At 38.2% G+C, this 22334-nt stretch overlaps 1 protein-coding gene across 2 annotated transcripts; it reads left to right on the top strand.

Moving 5' to 3' along the window:
• The first annotated feature begins 1539 nt into the window (after positions 1-1539).
• On the top strand, positions 1540-22036 carry LOC129236129 (polycystic kidney disease 2-like 1 protein). 2 transcript variants are annotated; one of them, XM_054870349.1, is made up of 9 exons: positions 1540-1776; positions 1855-2269; positions 2329-2553; positions 2628-2859; positions 6741-6971; positions 7051-7293; positions 7376-7572; positions 7636-7701; positions 7908-8119. In XM_054870349.1, exons 1-9 carry the CDS (start codon positions 1626-1628, stop codon positions 8056-8058), a joined length of 1911 nt encoding a protein of 636 aa, XP_054726324.1. In that variant the 5' UTR covers positions 1540-1625; the 3' UTR covers positions 8059-8119. The 2 variants fall into 2 exon arrangements, with proteins under 2 accessions (XP_054726324.1, XP_054726323.1); XM_054870348.1 differs by lacking the exons at positions 6741-6971; positions 7051-7293; positions 7376-7572; positions 7636-7701; positions 7908-8119 and adding exons at positions 21155-21385; positions 21441-21683; positions 21752-22036.
• Positions 22037-22334: the final 298 nt, after the last annotated feature.

Below are 22334 nucleotides of genomic sequence, written 5' to 3'. Positions count from 1 at the left end.
CAGAATCCAACTAGCGCTTCCGCTCCATTTTGTTGCCACATCCTCGTTGCCAACTTGTTTAACGGTTTTTTACAGCATAACTATATCCAGTCTGTGCGGTTAAGGAACCTTATTTGGTTGTTAACGTCTAAGCCAGATAGTTGTTCGAGATTCTCGAACAGCGGTTGGCCCAGGGTTAACATTCTGTCCTTCCATAGGGCAGGGTTGTTTACAACTGTGACAGTATGTATTGTGAGGGATACCCATTTTGGCGGCTTGTTCTCCGATAGACCAAAAGCCAGTTATGACTGCCGTTAGTCTCCAGGAGTCCCGTCGTTTCATTCTTATTAATGCCGACGATTGCTTGAGGTTGTAGGTGGGCCATAACGTTCTGCTAATTTTGCATTTCGTCTGGACTTTCCACCTACAGTCAGCGATTCGTAGGTATTTTTGGGAAATTGTACTCTTGACTGCACCTAATGGTGTGAGTACCGATTCTGCAAGAGCGTTATTCATGGCAGATCCCCTTCTTGCCAGTTCATCTGCTTTTTCGTTACCTTCAATGTTCCGATATCTCGGGACCCAGACTTTATGGTTTTCACTCAAGATGGTGAGGTTATTCGTACTTTGTTCCACCACTTTGGAGGTTGTTGTGGCCGAACCCAGTGCCTGGATTGCAGCTTGGCTATCCGAGAGAATAGCGATATTACCCTTAAAAGAGAAATCTGCGATTAGTAGCCTACAAGCTTCCCCAATTGCCAGTACTTCCGCCTGGAAGACACTGCTGGTATTAGGGAGACGCACAGATTTCTCAATTTTAAGTGTGTGAGAATATATACCAGCTCCAACACCGCAGCCCATTTTACTTCCATCTGTATAGACTGTAGTGTCGAAGTTGTTTAGAGAGAATCCCTTATTCCATTCTTCCTTAGTTAGAAAGAAAGTGGCAAAATTCCTATTGAAAGTTACCGTCGGGACAGTATGAGTGACAAATAAAAGAATTTTGAGGTAGTTGCCACCTGTTTCAGAGGGTTAACTTGATTTAATAAATAAGTTAACTGGAATGCTACTATTACTACCCGCATCAGCCTAATAATGCCTTGGCGTGATTCTTACGCAGCTCTCAACCTACAGGTTAAGGTTGGGTACTCGAGGGCAAAAAATATGTTATTCCAATTTTTGTGCTTTCAATCTTTGCATTGCTCGTTGTTCACACACACGTTTTTTTCGGGAGCTAATGAAATTTAATAAGAACAAAAAATCCGCTAATATGATTTTTTCACTGCCTCAATATTCGTACCCATGCATGTATCATATTTATCTAGCGCCGAAAAGACTGACGAAAGTGCAATGCTGCCATGGCGGTTGCTGTACGCTGAAAAATTCTATTAGGATAGTAATTTTTATATATATCGACATTAAAACAGTCAATCACTGAATGAATAATGCAAAAAATATTACATATAAATACAACTCTTTTTTTAAATCAAATCAAATTCATTTTAAATTTGCCTTGAGTAAAAAAGTTTTTTCTATCGTAAACAAATTTTGCTTGTGAATTGAGCTCAGTGTCACTTTATTGAGAGTAGAAAAAAAATTAACAAAAATCATATTGAATTTTTCATTTCTTGAATTTATTGTCGAAAATGGAAAAAGAGGTTACAAAACACAGACAAACTGCGCTATCGAAAGCTACAAAGAAATCGCACCGGCTCAAATATGAAAACGAAGCTGCCGCACGCTCGGCACTGATCGAGTTCTGCATCTACATGTGCTTTCTGGCGGTGACGATTATAGGTGAGCAGAATTCTAAAATTATGTTAGGACTATTTGAAAATAATAAAAAATACAAATTAATTCGGTTTCGGTTAACAGTGGCCTCATCTTCGCGTAATTTGTCAATGTATTTTTTTAATGACAGCATCGACAATCTATTCGTAAACCGCGATCTCAATGCGCCAGTATATGAAGTTGATCTTGAATTTGAAAATTTGGCTACAGTAGCTGATTTGTGGGGGTTTTTGCAAGGTAAATGTATACCCGATTTACATGGCGAGGAAGATGGTGATGATGCCGTTGAGAGCGAACAAACAAACCAACGTAGGCGACGCGCACCTGAAGAGGAGCTTATTTTTCTAACCCAAAATCTAGTATTGGGACCACCACGCCTGCGTCAGATACGTGTGAAAGCGGACACTTGCGAGGTGCACGAGGTGTTTGGCAGATATTTCAACAAGTGCTATGCCGACTATTCGAAAGCCCATGAGGATACGTCCGCTGAATTTATGGGGTAAACCAAAAATAGTAATTGCTAAATAAAGGTGCTTGTGTGAACTAACAACTTTGCAGTGCTAAATATAAGACGCTGAGTGAATTGAAAGCTCGATCGTATTGGGGTAAGATCACCACTTATGACAGTGGTGGTTTTGTGAAGGACTTAACCTATGATTATGAAGAGAATCAGCGAATTGTGGCAGATTTGAAGAAGAGAAAGTGGCTGGATCGCGCCTCCCGTTTGTTTATGATTGAGTTTACACTCTTCAATGCGAATAAAAATTTAATGAATAATATTAAGTGAGTGGCCGTTGTATGTTTATGTATGTATGTAAGTTTCAATGCTTCATCTACCGTTATTTTCTTCCTAACAGATTTGTTGCCGAATTACCACCGACCGGTGGTGTTGTCCCTTCCTATAGCATACAATCAGTCAAAACAAGTTCGGTGTTTTGGAAGGACGGTATAGTGGTATTTGTGGCAGGCATTCTTTTTTATCTCTTCATTATATATTACACAATTGTTGAAATCCTCGAACTACATCATATGGGTTTGGCGAATTATGTGCGCGTAATGTGGAACTTTGTAGACTTTTGGATAATTGCGGTAAGTAAAAGGCTCGAAAGCTTTTCTATTTACATATCTGTCCGCAATACTAGCAGCACTCTCGTTGTCCGTGCGTTGTCCGGTGAACACATATGTACATACAAGCGTAAACCTTAAGCGTGATTAGCATTCTGTAGGGCTGGGTTCGATTCCCGCATCAAATGATAGGCTAAATATTTAAGGGCATTATTATTTACGTACTTTCTGATTAATGCTGTTGAAATGAGGCAGCTTCTAAGAACAAAAATTTAAAGAAAATATTGAGTATTCGTATCAGGAGTAGAGGCGGGCATGCCGAGCACAAATTGTACTCGTTATGAATAGAAAAATGTTAAGTTTTTCATTTAAGTCACATACAACAGCACGGCGAATCTATTAAAGATGGTATCGAAAAATCAGCTGATTTGTTTTTGTTTTCCTTTTGCCGTGTCCAAGTTGCTGTCAGCCCTGAATGAAACAAAGCAAATTAATTTTTTGTTTTCTACTTTGCCAATACTTTGTTTGACAATCAAACGTGCAAAAAATTGTTACTGGTCTAGTGCCACCACCATCAATGAATGCCCTTTGTACAGCAGCATATTTTCTTATTTCCCAGAAGTTTTTTTTCGGAATTCATATTTATTCATAAATTTACAAAAATTGAATTATTTCACTGGCTTTATAACAAAAACATTAACAAAACAACAAAAAGGCGGTATGACAAAAGTCTACATCCATCTGCTTTGGTTCACTCAATCTTAGCAAACAATGAAAAAGTAGCTGTAAAGTACCACTATTCAAAAATTTCAGTTGACAAGTCATCATTGCTTATACATACCCTATGATGAAAAAGTACCGGGAATGTTTAATTTAAACGAACCGCGCACGTGGGAACCGGTCCATATATTTTTCTTATGTTGGGAGGATTGTAAGACACACATCTGCCACTTTTTAGCGCCATCGGATCGTTTGAGAGATGGTGTACGTCGCAAACGGCCGGAAATGTGGGCAAACAATTCCAGGATTTTGCATGATGATAACCCGGCATCGCATCGAGCCCAAATTGGGCTGGCTTATTTGACCACACACCAAGTAAATACTATCGTGCAAGTACCGTATTCACCTGATATGGCTCCGTGCGACTTCTTTTTGTCTTCCAAGTTGAAGTTAACACTTCGTGGAAGTAGATTTCAGTCGATAAAGGAGATCAGAGAGAAACCGACGAAGGAGCTGGAGGCCAGCGCTTCGTCGGCCTACCAGGGATGCATGGAGGACTGAATTTTGAGCGAAATCAACCAAAATCCGCGAATTAGTGTTCGGAAATTGGTCCAACGTATCGTCGTGACATGCGGAAAAAGTATTCATCCAGGAACTATAAAAATATATCTTAACATTAGCGGATATTTTCGCAGGATACCACGTAAAAGGCGCCTTCGGCTTGAGTTTGCACGGGCACAGGGATTTCTGGTCTAAATTTTTATTTACTCACGCATCGCAGTTCAATATATTTGGAAGTGATGGCCGGCTTAAATTGTGGAAGAGAAGAAATGCGTATATGGAAATGAAGAATTTGTTACCAACTGGCAAGTATGGCGTAATGGTTTCGGAAGCTACAGCTATAACTGCATCTGGCGTTTAAAAGTATGTGAGACAACATTTGAAGCCATCAGTAGAATGCTTTGGGCTGCGGCAAGATTGGGTTTTCTGTCAAGACAATGACCCTAAGCATACTGCATGAAGTTTCAAAGAATGACTCTTCTATTACGCACCTAGACAACTAAATATTTACAAAACATCGCCGCGTGCGTCGTCATTAAAACGATAGGTGCCAGGACATTTGTGTGATAAGCAAAATGAAACGTCCTCAAAGTCAGGTGATTTTGGAATGCTTTTTATGAGCGGCTCTTTGGTTTTGAATGGAATAATGGTTGCAAAAATATATATCCAACTTGAAGACGACAGGTTGAGGAATAAGTTCGCTTTTACCGAAGACATTTATTTATTTTATTTATTTATTCGCCGTCGCTTTTTAACACACTTTTATTAGGTCGGGTTGTATGTATGTATGTATGTATGTATGTATGTATGTATGTATCTATGTATGTAACGCAATCTTTGAGCTTAATTTTCACTGGCTTCTAAAAGTCTGATCGACTTGAAATTTTGCACACCTATCAAGGACCGATGACAATGCAATAATTTGATAAAAGTTTTCCATTCTCCTTATTAGGATTGCCAGGATTAATATTTTCTTTTTTTACCTGAGTAAGGTGAATTTGGTTGTAAAATGAAAAATCTTTATTTATTCTTGTAAATCAGTTTCATCCCCTTCAAAATAATCCCCTTCCGATGAAATACACTTATGCCAACGATTTTTCCAATCCCCGAAACATGCCAAATAGTCCATTTCCGGTATAGCCATCAACACCTTCTTCGATTCAGCTTTTATCTCCTCAATCGACTCGAAACGCGTTCCCCGGAGTGGTCTCCTGAGTTTTGGGAATAGCCAGAAGTCACACGGAGCCAAATCAGGTGAATACGGTGGTTGCGGAACGATATGCGTGGAATTTTTTGGCGAAATGGTCGCGAAGAACGAGTGCAGTGTGAGACGGTGCATTATAGTGATGCAAAAACCAAGAGAATTATAACAAAAATTAAGATACAAATAGAATAATGCATTTTGCTTCACTTTCATAACCTTCTGTACATAGATAGTTGCCAATAGAATTATTGTAATATTTACTATATCAAGCATCCCACACTTTTAACTCTAATTTGAATTATTCTATTTGTATCTTAATTTTTGTTATAATTCTGTTCTGAGGTAGTTGACTATGACTGATCGTTCGATTTGCTATTACTTCATTATAGGTCTCTTTGTCAATAAAATTTATTTTCTACTTTTTAGTTCGATTGGCAATAAAAGCGTGTTTTTTAGTTTTTTTAAACTATTTTTTATTACAACTTTTTCCCACCTCCCGACCAATTTGCTGATACCGTTCCGCCAAAAATCGCTTGAGCTGGTGTCAAAGCAGTTGTTGATCCAATTTTTAAGGACCTCTTTGTTACCGAAAGTAACGATCTTCAAGTGGTTGGACAGGGTACAGAAAAGGTGATAATCGTTCGGTGCAAAGTCCGGAGAATTCGGCGGGTGCGGAAGGAACTCCCATTCGAGCTCGTGGTTTTGTACATACTTTTACCCTATGATCAGAAAGTATCGGGAATGTTTAAATAAAACAAAACAGAGTTAAGTTTTAGGCAAACTTATTTTATCTCCTTCAAAATATGGCCCGTATGAAGTAACACACATTTAACCCAGTCCTCCATGCATCCCTGGTAGGCCGACGAAGCGCTGGCCTACAGCTCCTTCGTCGGTTTCTCTCTGATCTCCTTTATCGACTGAAATCTATTTCCACGAAGTGTTAACTTCAACTTGGAAGACAAAAAGAAGTCGCACGGAGCCATATCAGGTGAATACGGTACTTGCACGATAGTATTTACTTGGTGTTTGGTCAAATAATCCAGCACAATTTGGGCTCGATGCGATGCCGCGTTATCATCATGCAAAATCCAGGAATTGTTTGCCCACATTTCCGGCCGTTTGCGACGTACAGCATCTCTCAAAGGCTTCAAAACGGATAAATAATATTCTTTGTTGACTGTCTGGCCCGATGCAGGGTACTCATGGTGCACTACGCCTTGACAGTCAACATCACCTTCCCCATACTTTTTGATCATAGGGTATGTAAACAAAATTTTTATTATATATGTTTTATACTTCATGAATAACCGCGGTTCCTTTTTTCTGATACAGACTGTACATACAGATGTATAGCAGATTTGTTTGCCAATGCCAGACATATTGACTTGCATTTAAATTACTTTTCCCACCTTTTTTACAGTTAGCATATCTCGCGCTAATCTACGATATCTGGCATCCATTCTATGTGAATCTATTATACAAAAGGTTAGAAGAAAATCCAAATGAGTTTCTGGCGTTGGATACGTTTTGCTTTTGGAATTTAATGTATCGCGATATTATGGCCATTTGTGCCTTTTTGGTTTGCATTAAAACATTTAAATTCATTAGTTTCCATTCATCAGTGAGACATTTTTATGTGACCATAAGTTCCGTAAGTAGAGGCTTCAGTGCATGAGTATTATAAGTATTAGGAAGTGGCAGCAGCTCTAATCTTAAACTTTCTCCTTCAGTGTTTTCGTGATCTCTTGGGCTTCAGCACCATGTTCATCATTGTCTTTCTGGCCTATGCTGAATTGGGTCTGTTATTATTCGGCAATGAACAGAATGATTTTCGCAACTTTTATGAATCATTACTAACAATGGTACGCATGATTTTGGGTGATTTTGATTATAGGACTATGGAAAGGGCAAATCGCATACTCGGTCCAATCTACTTCCTCACTTATATACTCCTGGTTTTCTTCATTTTACTGGTACAGTATTTCATTGCTAAATTAAAAAAAAAATCTTATAAACATAAATGCCTCCTTTTGCAATCCCACTTGTGAATTTCAGAATATGTTCTTGGCCATTATTAATGATACCTATGGTACTGTGAAGAGTGAGGTTAAGGGAGGCCGCAATTATTTATTACTTTATATAAGGAAATTGCTACATAGATGGTGCCCCAAATGTTTCCGCGCGCGGCCGCAGGACGAAGCACAACCAGAAGATCAGGCAAAACCTTCGCATCGCAAAGATGATGCACCAGAGTAAGTGTGCCCTTGTATTATTGTGGAATATAGATTTTAAGGATTACTCAAATATTCTTCCAGTAATTTTGAACCCATCGGACAACAAGAACAACAAATGCAAGATGCGAACTCTGCGGCGATTAGTCGGTAATATTTGGAAATTAATCTATGAGTTGAATAAATTCGTGATTGAATGAGCGCTAAAACCGAGTACTACTACGCGTTGCGAATGGCATGAAATAAATAATTGGATTAGCAATATTTTCAAATTTTGTTCCATTTAATCACGAGTTTCATGACTCTGTTCAAGATTGTGTTGATTTCAACTCAATTGATTTCGATTCGATTTGAAGTTTAACAGCGCGTCAAGCCGCTTTGGAGGACGTCATCGCACAGATGGTTACCGATGTTGATCGAACAATGCGAAAGGTTTTGCCACGTCGACGTAAAAGACTAACTGTTAGACAAGAAACTTCGTCGGAACCTGAGACCCGTGAAGGCTAATTTGTGTAAAAATAGTTCGAGTTCCTTTTTACTTAACAGGATTAATGCATTCGTTAGACTGGTAGATGCCTCATTTTTTAAAAGTTTACATTTACCTCTAGTAGTTGTCTAAAACGAGTTCAATTTCTTAAATATTACGAGCAAACCGGTCCAAAAATAAAGAAAACCACTAAAAATAGTTTTTTTTCTAATTTAATTTTTTTTAAACACATTACTTACCGCTAATGTTTGCATAGAAAATTGCTCTCTGGTGTCGGGCGAAATTCAAAAGATTAAAAAACGATTTTCGTGGGAACGGGTACGTGGAGGTGGCGATAGGAACAAAAAATCACATGGGAGCGGAAGTGTGAAATGCTTCGTTTCGGAGGTAGTGAATTTTGTAGTTTAATGTATTTGTCGTAACACCCTATAATTTTCTTGGTGTAGATTCTATGCAGGGATCGCTACCGGGAGCTGAAACGAGAAGAGGGGCGTACTATTGGAAGGAAGAAACTAGACGAGAGTCCAAAATACGTGAATGCGAGAAGCTTGAGATGCTGGCCAATAGGGAAAACGCCCGAAAATTCTACCAGAAAGTTCGGTGGCTTACAGAAGGTGGCGTTTTGAGGCGTTTCAAGTAAGAACAAAGACGACGATCTGGTGACTGATATTCAGATCGTCCTTAAATTATGGAGGGAATCCTTCTCGAACTTGTTAATTGGTGACAACTACGCCTATCACTGAGAATGTGATGATCCCGATAGCTCAATCGTTGACTATCTTTCTGCTACAGCCACGTAATTGGTGTAACTTCTTATGCTGGAATTTGGTGCGCAGACTACCATGTTTGCAGCCCCGGCGAAATCGAATCAGATGTTTCGTTGTGCAGGCTGATTTTTCCGACTGTGAGACCAAAAATTCCCTCATTGCCCACCCTGGCGTTGAAGACGCCAGCACGATTTTTATATCATGGCGGAAGCAGCGCTCATGGAAACGTTGGAGGCGCTCATAAAAGCAATCTTTGGTCGCATGGTCCTTCTCTTCTGTCGGGCCGTGGATGCAAATGAGCGAGGTGTTGAAAAAACGGGCTTTGATGCGGATTATTGCCAGACGCTCGTCCACCGGAGTGAACAACAGTATTTGGCGACGAAGTCTCTCTGCCACAACAAATCCAACACCACATTTTCGCTTCTTTATTTTACGTGCGGGTCCCAAACCAAGCGCAAAACTATCTATCTTGAAATGCTTCGCCTTCTCACATTAGCTCGCTCTTGAATGGGTGTTCGGAAGTTACCCAGAGGATAATGGGGCTAAGTCCATATGTTGTGAGCTGCTTGGAGCATATGTAAAAAATCACCCTCTCCCAAGTGAATGGCAATCAGTGACTTTCGCCACTTGCGTGCACTTCTACATATGAAACCATCCTCCAATGAACGCATGCCTGCCAATTGGAATTTAGGTATGCTCTGACCAATGCTCAAGAAGGAACTAGTATTATAAATATCGCGTATAAGGTTCTAGCGACCGTACTGTGTGAATGGCTGAAGCTCACCATCAACTAACTGATTGGACTTTGTCAGCGTGGCTCTAGACCCAGAATATCTACAATGGATCAGATATTTACAATACGCCAAGTCTTGGAAAATACCCATGCAAAGTGACGTGACTCAATACCAGCAGCACCGTCAGAATTGGGAAGGACCAAATAAGGTTTCAGACAGGGTAACTCGCTGTCGTGTGACTTTTTTAATCTGGTACTGGAAAAGATTGTGCGAGTCGCAGAATTTAATCGCTCAGGCATAATTTTTTATAAGAACATACTATTGTTGGCGTATGCCAATGATATTGATATAATCGGCCTTAACAATCTTGCCAACAAGTGTTACTTTGAACTAAGTAGGAAATTTAGTAGTAAAGTCGTCTCTCAACGTACAAAACTAACACTCTATAAGGCTCTCATCATGCCTGTTTTATCGTATGGCGCAGAAGCTTGGAGAATGACAACACCCCATGAGGCGCCCGTTGGAATATTTGAGAAAAAGATTTTGCGAAAGATTTTTGGACCTTTGCACGTTGGTGATGGCGAGTGTCGTCTGAGCTTTACGACGTGTTGCAACTCAGTTCCGCGAATTTCTCACTGCAAACCGATTAAATTACAAACCAAATACGTTAAAATTCGCTCTTTAACTCTATACAGGTTTCGTAATCCTCCAAATTTAACCCACCTAGCACGGCGGTTATAGCTTCCTTGACTTCTGGGCGAATAAGGAAAATGCATATAGGGTGAAACATATATTCATGGAAGTATTTTCGAAAGGTACTAAGTAAATATTCTTATTTACCACAAATTCAATCTCCTATCAGTTTCCACAAATACATACATACATGTATAGGTATATGAGGAAGGCGAGCCAAGAAGCACCGAGAGAATGGTAACTCCTAAAGGTAAAATGATAGTCAGTCAAGGAGGAAAGAAGAGAAGTGACAGAGAGAGAGAGATAGGATAGAATAGAAACAGAGACAGATATAAACACAGAGGCAGAGATAGAGACAGAGACAGAGATAGCTAGTCCTGTGAAAATTTCTTTGGCAAATCTGAGAACGAAATTTGGTACCCAAAGTTCGTAGCCTTGCTCTTTCAAAGGGAGGGCACTCAAAGTGCCAAGTAAAACAGGCAAATCGGGTCATCAATGATTTCAGTGGTGGTCATATGCCGATCCCATGGGTCGCGTCCTATAATAATACCGACCATCAACCGAACGTCTTTTACCTTCTTCTCTTTTGAATTGAATTCCGAATTCGGCGAAACAGTTCACTTCTTGGTATTGACGACGAAAGGAAATATTCTAACCGATTTAGGTATAGCTTTGATAAGCTGTTTCGTTCTTGCGTCAGTCGGAACAACCCGGATTCATATAATTTATGAGGAATTTTTATGCTTACGGTTTCTTCTGCAACTATCTGTAAAGAGGCAATGAATACGTACAGAATTTTCGCATAAAACTAAAAGGGCAAGGTGTTTGCCCAAATGGTTATGAGCAATGAGTGCAACGCAGGGAATATAAAGATTAAAGTACTACCTACCTAGAAACTCCAGTGGAAGCTACACATTAAAAATCGGGTAAAGAAGGCCAGTATAGCTTTTAATAGACTCAAGCCACAGGTTTCTGGAGACTCAAGCCACAGGTCGTGCTGTGGATGTACAACTTAGTGGTTCTGTTCAACGTATGGATGCTTGGTTTAGTGGGAAGCCCTTCGGAAGGGCTATAATATCACTAAACTGGGGACGGTGTAAAGGACTGCATGTATTGGCATTACCGGAGCGTGCAGAACTTGTCCCAGTGCTGCTCAGAATGTCGTTTTGAAATTACTTTCCATCGACTTTTACGCTATTTCCATCGCTGTTCAAAATGCAATCAGGTTAAAGGAGGTTGGCCTCTGGAGGTAAACTCTCAAGGGAAATTATACCATTTTTGAGCAGTTAACATCGTATTTATCTGAACTTCTTACAGATCTCTCTACCTGCAAATTGTAATTTGAGGATCCTGCTAGGACAATCTTTTCAAGTTGGCTGGATTGGAATGAAGGAAAAATCTGCACCGAAGATGGCACCTCTATCGTCACTGACGGTTCCAAGATATAATCGGGAATTGGGGCAGGGGTTTTTTCTAAATCAGCCAATTTCCTTAAAATTGCCGAATACTGTTGATGTGTTTTTCAGGCAGAACTCTTTGCGCTCCTATATACATGCAAAATGCTCAGGGAACGCGGGAGTGAGGGAGATATTAACATTTTTGTCTGATAGTTAAGCCGCGATCAAGGTATTAACGATGCCATGGTGCAGATCAAAATTAGTCAACTCCTGTAAGGAGGAGACCAAAAATCTTGGGTTCGTAGGTAATATTTCTCTCATTCGGGTTCCAGTGCATAGGAACTTAGAGGAAAATGAAATTACTGGTGAGCTAGGTAGGAAGGGGCCAACTGAATTGGTCTCAGAGACCTCCTACACGATCGCCGGAATCCCCCTGACTGTTGTTAAAGGAGAATTACACTACTTATTTTAATGAGAAAAGTGCAGAAAAGATAGAGCTTCATTTCTTCATGTGCTATTTTGAAAATCCTTTGGCCCCACTTCAATAGACGCAGGACTCAGAAAGTCCAGGCGGCACCACGCCCAACTGCTAGCTGTGTTTACAGGTGATTGGACGATCGGCTCATTCCTCAAATCCAAAAACTTATCCTTTCCATCCTTACTACGGCACAATAGCGCATTATTTGCATTATGACTGCTAAGACAAGCAAAAACACACAGTTACACATGGTATCAGTGGCGCCAGCAAGAGGAATCGAGCAGCCACGGTAATAGCGCGGACACACCACTTTAGCGAAGTCCTCAACCATCTGTGCGATACTTCTGCTAGAAAAATGTGAAACACAGATGGCACTCCAAGCAATTAGAAGGCGTTATTCCTAAGCAACGACAGATGGGCCTTCGCACTATTTAGGACTGGTAGTGGCAGACTAATCACCTACCCTGTCAGAAATCAAATAGATTAACGAAACCAACGCAAGACAAGTTTTGTTGAGGCCCTATGCTCCCGAGAGGAGTGAACAAGGATGATGTCCTTCTTTAGTTTGTCGGCCGATCTTATCCTCGGTCTTCCTCTTAGTCTAGTGCTGAACGCTTTGGTTTCTACAATTTTTTTCTGCGCCCTCGTTTTTCTGAATATTTTTCGTTCGAATGTTTGCAGTTTGGCTTTATCTGCTTCAATTAGCGTCTATAGCATAAGACTGGTTCTGTGATGATTTTGCACAGAATCAATTTGCATTGTCTGTTTAGTAGTTTCGATTTAAAGAGTTTCGTTAGTGACGCGTACGATCTGTGAGCTACTTGGATTCTATCATCGATGGTGAGGCGCGTTGAATTGACCCTGCCCAGTTTGAAAAGTCGCCAATTTTCAGTTTGTCTGATGTTGGCTTATTTTGTCTGGCCAGTTCTACCAGTTGCAATTTCAATATCCGCGAGAGTATTGGATAGGGCGTGGATGTTTTTGCTGACAATTGCTATGCAATCCGCGCATGTGAATAATTGGGAAGTTCAGTTTAATATACTTACTATATTTATGTCCTTTCCTTTTTGTGTCACTTACTTTATCGATGGCACAGCATAGCAGAAGGCTAAAGATTGTTGATGAGAGCGGATCCCTTTGTCTTTCTCCAGTTTTAATTCTGAAGTATGCAGATTTATTGTCTTGTGTCATCACTTTTGATACAGTTTCTTTGAAAGTCATCATAACTATTCTATTTAATATAGTTTGTTTGGAATTTCATATTTATGAAATATTGCTGTGATAGCCATCCTGTTGATGCTATCGAAGCTTGCTTAAAATCAATAAAAATATGTGCAGCGTAATGTTCAGAGAAAGTTGTTAAATTAGAATTAAAATTGCACTAAGCCAATATTCAATCAGACCTATCATAGGAATCTACTTCAGCTAAATATTAAGGGGTTATATACAGTTAGAAGGCCGAAAAAAACGGGTTTTTTCTGAAAAAACATTTAAATTTATTAATCTAAATATGGGTTACCTTTTAACTGTATTTTTTGAGACTTAGTATAAGTAAAAATATTTATTTGGAAAGGAGCTACAGCTGATCTCCGGTAGCTCCTCTCAGAAAAGACGTTTTGCGGTGACCACTATATTTCTGAACTGCATCCTCTGAAATTCAAAAACCAAACAGATTTCGTTAAAGTAATGTTAAATCTAGTAATTAATCGAAGGAATAAGCAAAATAAATTTTTTTGACAAAATGGCGGTTTCTCAAAAAAAAACCAAAATAAATAGATTTTTGACAAAATTTCGGCCTTAAAATGTTTAAAAAAAAATATTTATCGGTAAGAAAAAATCTTTCCATTTTCGAATAATGTTGGTCACCGACTTTGAAAACACCATTTTGACAAAAAAAAAAGAGGTTGTCTGTAAAGTCGGTTTACTGACGATAGTTTAACCTGACAACGTCATAAGAAAGTATTGATGGAATGGTTGCAATTTTCAAAACAAAATTTTAATTTTATTTGTTTGATAGATATTTTGTATGGATATAGGGGAGGAGGTAAATGGAATTGCAATGGAATAGTTCAAGTTACATTTACACAAACGTGGAAAATAACGAAACATTTATCAAATTCATGAAAGATATGTTCAATTTCGATTGTGCATCAGACGTTAATAAGTCAACAACACTAAGAGGCACCATCATCGATTTGCCTTTTTCAAGACACTTTACACTCGAAACACTCCCTTTCATTTCCTACTTTTTCTATCATCGTCCTATTCTCAATAGAGAAATGGTTCATTACCATGCACACAGCAAGAAGGCATATGCAAATACAAGTATGTGAATTTATATACAAATGCGCATATACATACATATATATGCTCGCTCAAGTAGGACAGAGCCAGATGTCGAACGTTGCCGAATGCGGGGGCCGATTGTGCTCTTTGTCGTTCGTTCTGCGCTCTCGCTTGCAGTTCAAGCACATTAGCTTACATTTGCTTGCGTACGGAATAATAAATAAATAAATAATTGGCGCGTACACTTCTGTTAGGTGTTTGGCCGAGCTCTTCCTCCTATTTGTGGTGTGCGTGTTGATGTTGTTTCACAAATGGAGGGACCTACAGTTTCAAGCCGACTCCGAACGGCAGATATTTTTATGAGGAGCTTTTTCATGGCAGAAATACACTCGGAGGTTTGCCATTGCCTGCCGAGGGGCGACCGCTTTAGAAAAATTTTTTATTAATTTTTGCTTTCACCGAGATTCGAACTAACGACCTCTCTGTGAATTCCGAATGGTAATCACGCACCAACCCATTCGGCTACGGCGGCCGCCCTTGCGTACGGAATAGATTCGTATATTTGATATGTCCATATGACTTGTATGCATCTTTACATATAGATTTGTTCTTTTTGAAAATTGCGCGAAATTGTATATGTATATGCATGTTTATGTACATATATTAGTATACAACATATCTTATAAGGTATATGGTAAATATTAAAATACATTTTTTCCTTCATATATAATAAAAAAATTAATAATAATAACATTAAAACTACAGGTATTATTAACAAACTTGGTTTTATTTTAAATTCTTCAAGTGAATCAAATTAATAATAATCAATAAGAAGGCATATGCAAATACAAATACGTGAATTTATATATGTACATTTGCGCATATACATACATATATACGCTCACTTAAATAGGAGAGAGCAAGATGTCGAACGTTGCCTTTCGTTTGCTTTGTTTGCTTTGTCGTTCGTTCGGCAATAAGCAAAGTAACGACAAATGAGCAAGGTAACGGCAATGAGCAAGGTAACGACACATTTTTTCGTGCGTGCAGCCTGTTAAATCGAATTATAAGACGTTATCACGTCAAAAGCGTTTAAAGTTTGAAAAGCATTTTACATAAAATAAAAACTTTTGTGTTTTAACTTACATGAAGTTGCCTATTCCAGGATCATATAATACACCCTCCGCCCCTTCGGCAGCTTCTAATAATTTGAACTGATGTTGTCTGCGGGTCATTCTTCCATCTCGGGTGCCCTCACGCGCTGCTCATCTTCTTTTTCGACTTATGAATGCGCATTGCGCCCAAATGTAATTCCTATTGTCTTCATATAATACAATGGAATCATTCCTTCATTAAAAATGGAAGGAATGGCATCACTTCCTTCATTTAGAAATATTCTCACGCGTAATTTTCTAAGTCTAAGCATTTAATTTCTACATAAAAATTTTATAAAGAACTCACATCTAAATACTCTTAATGAAATCACTGGTTTGGGAGTAATCTTTGCTTCCACTCTTCAGTTTCTTAGTCATGTCAATTTTATTATCCCCAAATCGTATTCTACACTTGCCTTCATTCGGATTTTACAGATCCATATACTTGAAAGTCACAATTTATCTCACTCGAACGGCTGAAGCTGGAGTATGCCGTCTTTATTTAGAGGCCATATGGTCAGGGCCACATCCATAGACTTGAACGTATTCAAAAGAAATTTTTTTTGTCCTCAGATCCTTAAACTTCTTTGATTCGATTCTTTCATACAATGCAAAGTGCGCATTACAAAATTTAAAATCGTTAAAAAGTGGAAGAAGTATACTTTCATTCTGCTTTTTTTTCGATATTTTCACATACCTCTAAATACATTTCGGAGTAATGACTTATTCTTCCTAGAGTGGCTTAGAACTGCTCATGCCTCGTAAGCACCTTTGACTAGAACATTGAATGAGTTTAACCAGATTTCAAGTTCTTCAGCTTTTGATTTATCGTTATCAAAAATATAATGTTAAATTATGACTCAATGAATTTTTTAAACTACAATTTTTGGATTTTTTAGTTCTATGCTGTCTGTAACAAACCTTGTATTCCTAGATTTACTAAATGAATAATTGAATGAGTGAATGAATGAATATACAAAATGTATGTATGCCTTTATATCGAAGCTTACTATTCTAGTCTTAGCTTCCTAGTTTTTAATAAAATGCTTATTACCATGAGCAAGAAAACGATCAAGTTAGTTACTTATGCGGACGATGTACTCATCTTGACGACAGGGATGCTTTTCTCAACCATGAGCGGGCTCTTGCGATCAGCGTTAAGGGAACTCTCTAAGTGGGCGACCTCAAAAGGTCTAAAAGTTAACTCATCCAAGACCGAGCTAGATCTGTTCACTAGAAAATATAAGATACCGATTCAGTTCCCGTCTATGGATGGAGTAACACTAACCTTATCGAACGATAATTCGGGACTCAAAGCTTTCTTGGAAAAGGAATAACGAGGAAAAGAATGAACAAAGCTTGTAATGCCCTCTTTATCTGTAAAAAAAACATTTAACATTCAACATAGACTGAAGCAATGGGGTGTGAAACCGTATATAAACCACTGGGCGACCAGGCCTATTTTGACTTATGGAGCTTTCATGGGGTGCGAAGGTGCCTGTCTGAAGAATCTCATTAGAGTCCAACGATTAGCTTGTGTAAAAATAACTGGTAACAGCAGGTATGCTAAAAGAAAACACGCACGGTTATGCATAAGTTCCATTTTCTGTGGAACACTTGCAAGACACACCGATAACAGACTGTTCAGATCATTCTTCTGCATCACTAGTTTACTCGGATCGCGCCTACCCACCATACTTTGTTAAGTCAGCGGCTACTCTGGAGTGGAGGAAAATGAAAGCGCGGAAAGATGCCCACAAGGCTCTGAGCTTGATCTTCAGCAAGTGATTCATTCCTATAAATGAACTGCATACTGCGATTGACTTGGGCGTAATTGCGGAAACCCATAGAAGGAGGTCTCTGACTCCAAAGCGCTATTGCCATTACCCAATCTCAAAAGGACAAAATGTCTGCTTGGATTCAACAAATCAACGACCAGTGTCCTCACTGCACTATTGGCACTTTAGCCAGTAGAATGGGCATATCTCACAATGACTTCTGCAGGAGTTGTGTCGATGAAGAAGAATTTGAGGTCGTACAACACCTCCTCTGTGAATATCCTTCACTTCAAAGAAGCCCTGCCAAATTTGTTGGCGATTATTTCTATGAAGACCTGGGAAATTTGTAAAATGTCTCCATGGAGGGAATAGTTACCTGCTTAAGTAGATCTAAGTAGTTTAAACAACTTAGTTAGGGGATGAAAATCAAGTGCAGATAACAAAATAGGCCTTAGATACACCGAGTGTCTCTTAAAAAAAAAAACTTTTTTTCAACCACAAAATACCTACATTCTTTTACTTTTTCAGTTCTTTTGCATCGAACTTTTTTCGACAAGCCTTAGATACTTTATCAGATATGTACACATTGAAGTATTATTAAATGCGTATAAATTTAATTGTTGGTTTTTATTTTGTTACTAATGAAATAATTTTCCCTCTAAATAAAAAAGTACGCCTCCGTTTCCGTAGCTGTTATTCACTAAACATAACAAAGCAAAGTTTCTCAAATCTTGATGCAATTTTTTCGAATAAAGGTGTTGCAAAATAATGAATATCTAATGTCGGGATACCGTAATTGTAATTCTCAAAAATCTTGGGATCGTGAAAATCGAAAAAATTGTATCCCTAATGCCAGGATTTGGTAATTATAATACAGTCGAACTTCGATAACTCGAACTATGACATGCCACAAAAAAAAAATCGAGCTATCAAGATTTCGAGTTATCAAATATACATAATATACATATGTACATACATACATAAAAATCCATAAACAAAATAAAACCTTATGGAAAAATAAAACAATCCATAAAACTCAAGAGTTAGCAAACAATTTTATTGATAAAACAGTACATGCTGAAAATTGTGTATAGTTGCTATATAATATTGCACGTGTATATTTTAAAATTACATATACATAATTAAGAACATTGTATGAATAGATGTATAGCTTTCATTCGTTTAAAGTAAAAAAGTCAGTTATTTGGGATTGACGAGAGGATTTTTTATTATGATCTTCAAAAAAAGCTTGAATATTATTTAAACCATTGTACAGAGAATCGGTTGTATGCTCATTGGTTTTTAAATATGACCGCAAAATCTTGAACGAATTTGCAACTAGCTCGTTTGAAACTGGTTGCAGCATATCATCTTGCAAATCATCTTCTATATCACTTTCGCTATCATGCTCAAATTCGCATTTAGATCCCAATAGCTCCACAATATCTTCATCTGTGGGAAACTCTGAAGTAACAATATCGACATCCATAAAATCATGAAAGGTGACACCTTCTCTACCTTTAATATTATGCCAAGCTTTATATTCATTCTGCAGTTGAATTTCTTCCTTACTCCTTTCTTTTATGCGTTCGCTTATGAAAACCAAAGGAATGTCATCTTCTTCCTCCCATTCAGAATCTTGACTGAAGCCGGCTTTTCTAAAACAATTCCAGATGATTTCAGACTTAACATCGATATTCCATGCATTAGTTATTTCATCAACACAGTCCATTAATGTAATGTTAAGATTTTTGTTTACTTCAAAGCATTTTATAGTATTTTTTAAAATTCTGCGACGATAATGACATTTTAAATTTTGTATGACACCTTGATCGAGTGGTTGTAATTTTTATGTCATATTCAGGGGAAAAAATGCAAGTTTGATAAACTTTAATCTCTGTTGGATGTCTTTAGGATGGGCTGGGCAGTTGTCAATAAAAAGTAGAATATTTCTTCCGGCTTTTCCAAATTGTTTGTCTAAGTTAAGAAGCCATTCTTCAAAAAAGACTCCCGTCATCCACGCCTTTGAATTTGCTTTATAGTAGAGAGGTAACCATTTAACACCTCTAAAACAGCGGGGTTGATTACTTTTACCTATCAAGAGTAATTTCAATTTTTCTGATCCATCCATTTTTGCGGCAATCATCAACGTAAATCTCTGTTTACTGTGCTTTCCTCCATGGCATTTCTGGTTTTTAAAAGTCAAGGTGTTATCTGGAAGACATTTAAAGAATAAGCCCGTCTCGTCTGCATTGAATACGTCCCGTGCTTGATAACCTTCTAATAAATGAGGTAAAACATCACGTTGCCATTTCATATAGTCTTCTTCGCTTACATCATTACTCTCACCATACGCCTTTTTATGACATGTACCAGATCTTAGAAAAAAAATAACTTTAGGCGCCAGCTTGCACATTTATTTTATGAATGTACATACCTTCGTTTCCAATTATCGAGCCAACCAGTGCTTGCCTTGAAATTCGGTTGTTCTAATTTTTGACTAAATTCCAATGCTTTTTCTTTAAGTAATCCTCCGGATATAGGCAAATTCCGTGTTCTTGCCGATTTAAACCATTCTAAAACTGCTTTGTCCACATTTATGTATTTTGGCTTTTTTAGGCTCTTCGAACTCCCACTTGCACCACCACTTTCGATTGCAGTAATAACCGTTTGTTTATTTTTTAAAATAGTTGACACTGTATTTGCCGGAATAGCATACTTTACAGCTACATCTTTTTTTCGCGCACCCATTTCTACTTCCTTTATTAGTTTAAATTTGTCATCAATAGATAAAGTTTTTAAACAACGTTTTGATGACATGTCAACAGAGTTTATTTTCGCGTAAGAACTACTAATAAAATACCTGTGGACTTAAACAGTGCAGCGATCCAACTGCTGACATCTGTTTGCTATAAAATAAGCAACACGTGATAAGGGGTTTCCCCCGGAAATTCGACTTATCAAATCTGGCGCCAAATATTCTGTTCGAGTTATCAAGATATTCGAGTAATAGAAGTTCGAGTTATCAAGTAAAAATTACACACAATTCTCACTTTAAACGCCATTGCCAAGCAATTTCGAGATATCAAATATTCGAGACATCGAAGTTCGACTTATTGAGGTTCGACTGTATCTATAACTCGAAAATCCTGGTACTGTAAACATCGAACAAATTTAGATCCCTAATGCCGGGATCCCGAAATTGTAATATCGGGAACTCGAAAATCCTGGTACAGTAAAAATGGAAAAAAATTTAGATCCCTAATGCTGGGATCTCGAAATTGTAATATCGGGAACTCGGAAGTCCTGGTACTGTAAAAATCGAAAAAATTTTATCCTTAATGCTGGGACTCCGAAGTTGCAATATCGAGATCCCAAAAATCCTGGTACCGTAGAAATCAAAAAAATTTAGATTCTTAATGCCGGAATCCCGAAATTGTGATATAATATCTCGAGGATCCAGGGACCCTTAAAACTCGAAAAAATTTACATCCTCAATGCGGGATGGCGAAATTGTAATATCGAGAACTCGAAAATCCTGGTACTGTAAAAGCGAAAAAAATTGCATCCCTAATGCCGGGACTCGGTAATTCTAATATCCAGACACGAAAATTCTGGGTCCGTAAAAATCGAATAAATTTAGATCCTAAAGCCGTGATTCCGCAATTGTAAAATGGAGGGACCGTAAAAATTCAAAAAATTTAGATCCCTAACACGGGGAACTTAATATTACAATATCGGGATCCCGAAAATTTTGGTACCGTAAAAATCGAAATACACCCTAATGCAAACATACATCCATACATAACTTTTTCCACTTTTCTTACAGTTAGCATATTTCACGCTGATCTACAATATCTGGCATCCATTCTACGTGAATCTATTGGGCAAAAGGTTTGAAGAAAATCCAAATGAATTTCTCGAGGTGGATACGTTTTGCTTTTGGAATTTAATGTATCGCGATATGATGGCCATTTGTGCGTTTCTGGTTACAATTAAAATATTTAAATTCATTAGTTTCAATAAAACAATGAAACAGTTTATTGTGACCATAAACAGGGTAAGTGGCAGATTTAGCGCATTAAGCGACTCTAATCTTAAACTTTCTCCTTCAGTGTTTTCGTGATCTCTTGGGCTTCAGCACCATGTTCGGCATTGTCTTTCTGGCCTATGCTCAATTAGGTCTGTTATTATTTGGCAGTAAGCACCACGATTTTCGCAACTTTTACGAATCATTCCTAACAATGATACGCATGATATTGGGTGACTTCGATTACGAGGGCATCGAGGCGGCAAATCATGTATTGGGTCCAATATTTTTTCTCTCTTATATATTCTTGGTTTTCTTCATTTTACTGGTACAGTATTTCACAGTTAATTTATACAATTTTCTTATAAACATAAATGTTTCTTTTTGCATTCGCAGAATATGTTCTTGGCCATTATTAATGATACCTATAGTAGTGTGAAAAGTGAGGTTAGGGGAGGCCGCAATTATTTATTACTTTATATACGTAAATTATTACATAAATGGTGTCCGAGAGGTTTCCGTGCGCAGCCGGAGGCGGAGGATGAAACAGAACCAGAAGATAATCAGCCAAAACTTTCCGTACGCAAACATGCGGTAGCAGAGTAAGTGTGTCGTGGTGTGCCCTTTAATGCTGCATTATTGCTCCAATATTCTTACAGTTATTTCGAACCCGTCACTCAACAAGGATCACGAATGCAAGATACAGACTCCTCGACGATTAGTCGGTAATATTTTGAAATTAATCTTTGAGTCGAATAAATTCGTGATTGAATGAGCGCTAAAACCGAGTAAAATGCGTATTCTCAAGGTAAAATTTAAAATTAGGTTTCATTCAATCACGAATGACAGGACTCCGCAAGAATGATAGAATACAAGATTGCGCCTTCCGAATTCGCTGTGTCGTAAGAGCCCATGAATAAACTAATAAAAAAAGGAAGGGGAATTATTTGTTTGTGAAGAGGAAGATTAGGCGTAAGCA

The sequence above is a fragment of the Anastrepha obliqua genome, chromosome 1, assembly GCF_027943255.1.
Source record: "Anastrepha obliqua isolate idAnaObli1 chromosome 1, idAnaObli1_1.0, whole genome shotgun sequence".
In the NCBI taxonomy this organism is placed as follows: Eukaryota; Metazoa; Arthropoda; class Insecta; order Diptera; family Tephritidae; genus Anastrepha; species Anastrepha obliqua.
Note: the sequence above shows the minus strand (reverse complement) of the source record. Positions and strands in the feature narration are given on the sequence as shown.

Excerpts from the sequence above, each read along its gene's own strand:
- LOC129236129 (XM_054870349.1), top strand. The coding sequence starts at position 1,626 with ATGGAAAAAGAGGTTACAAAACACAGACAAACTGCGCTATCGAAAGCT. Across the intron at positions 6,972-7,050 it reads TTTATGTGACCATAAGTTCC|TGTTTTCGTGATCTCTTGGG; the intron begins GTAAGTAGAGGC and ends TTTCTCCTTCAG. Across the intron at positions 7,702-7,907 it reads AACTCTGCGGCGATTAGTCG|TTTAACAGCGCGTCAAGCCG; the intron begins GTAATATTTGGA and ends TTCGATTTGAAG.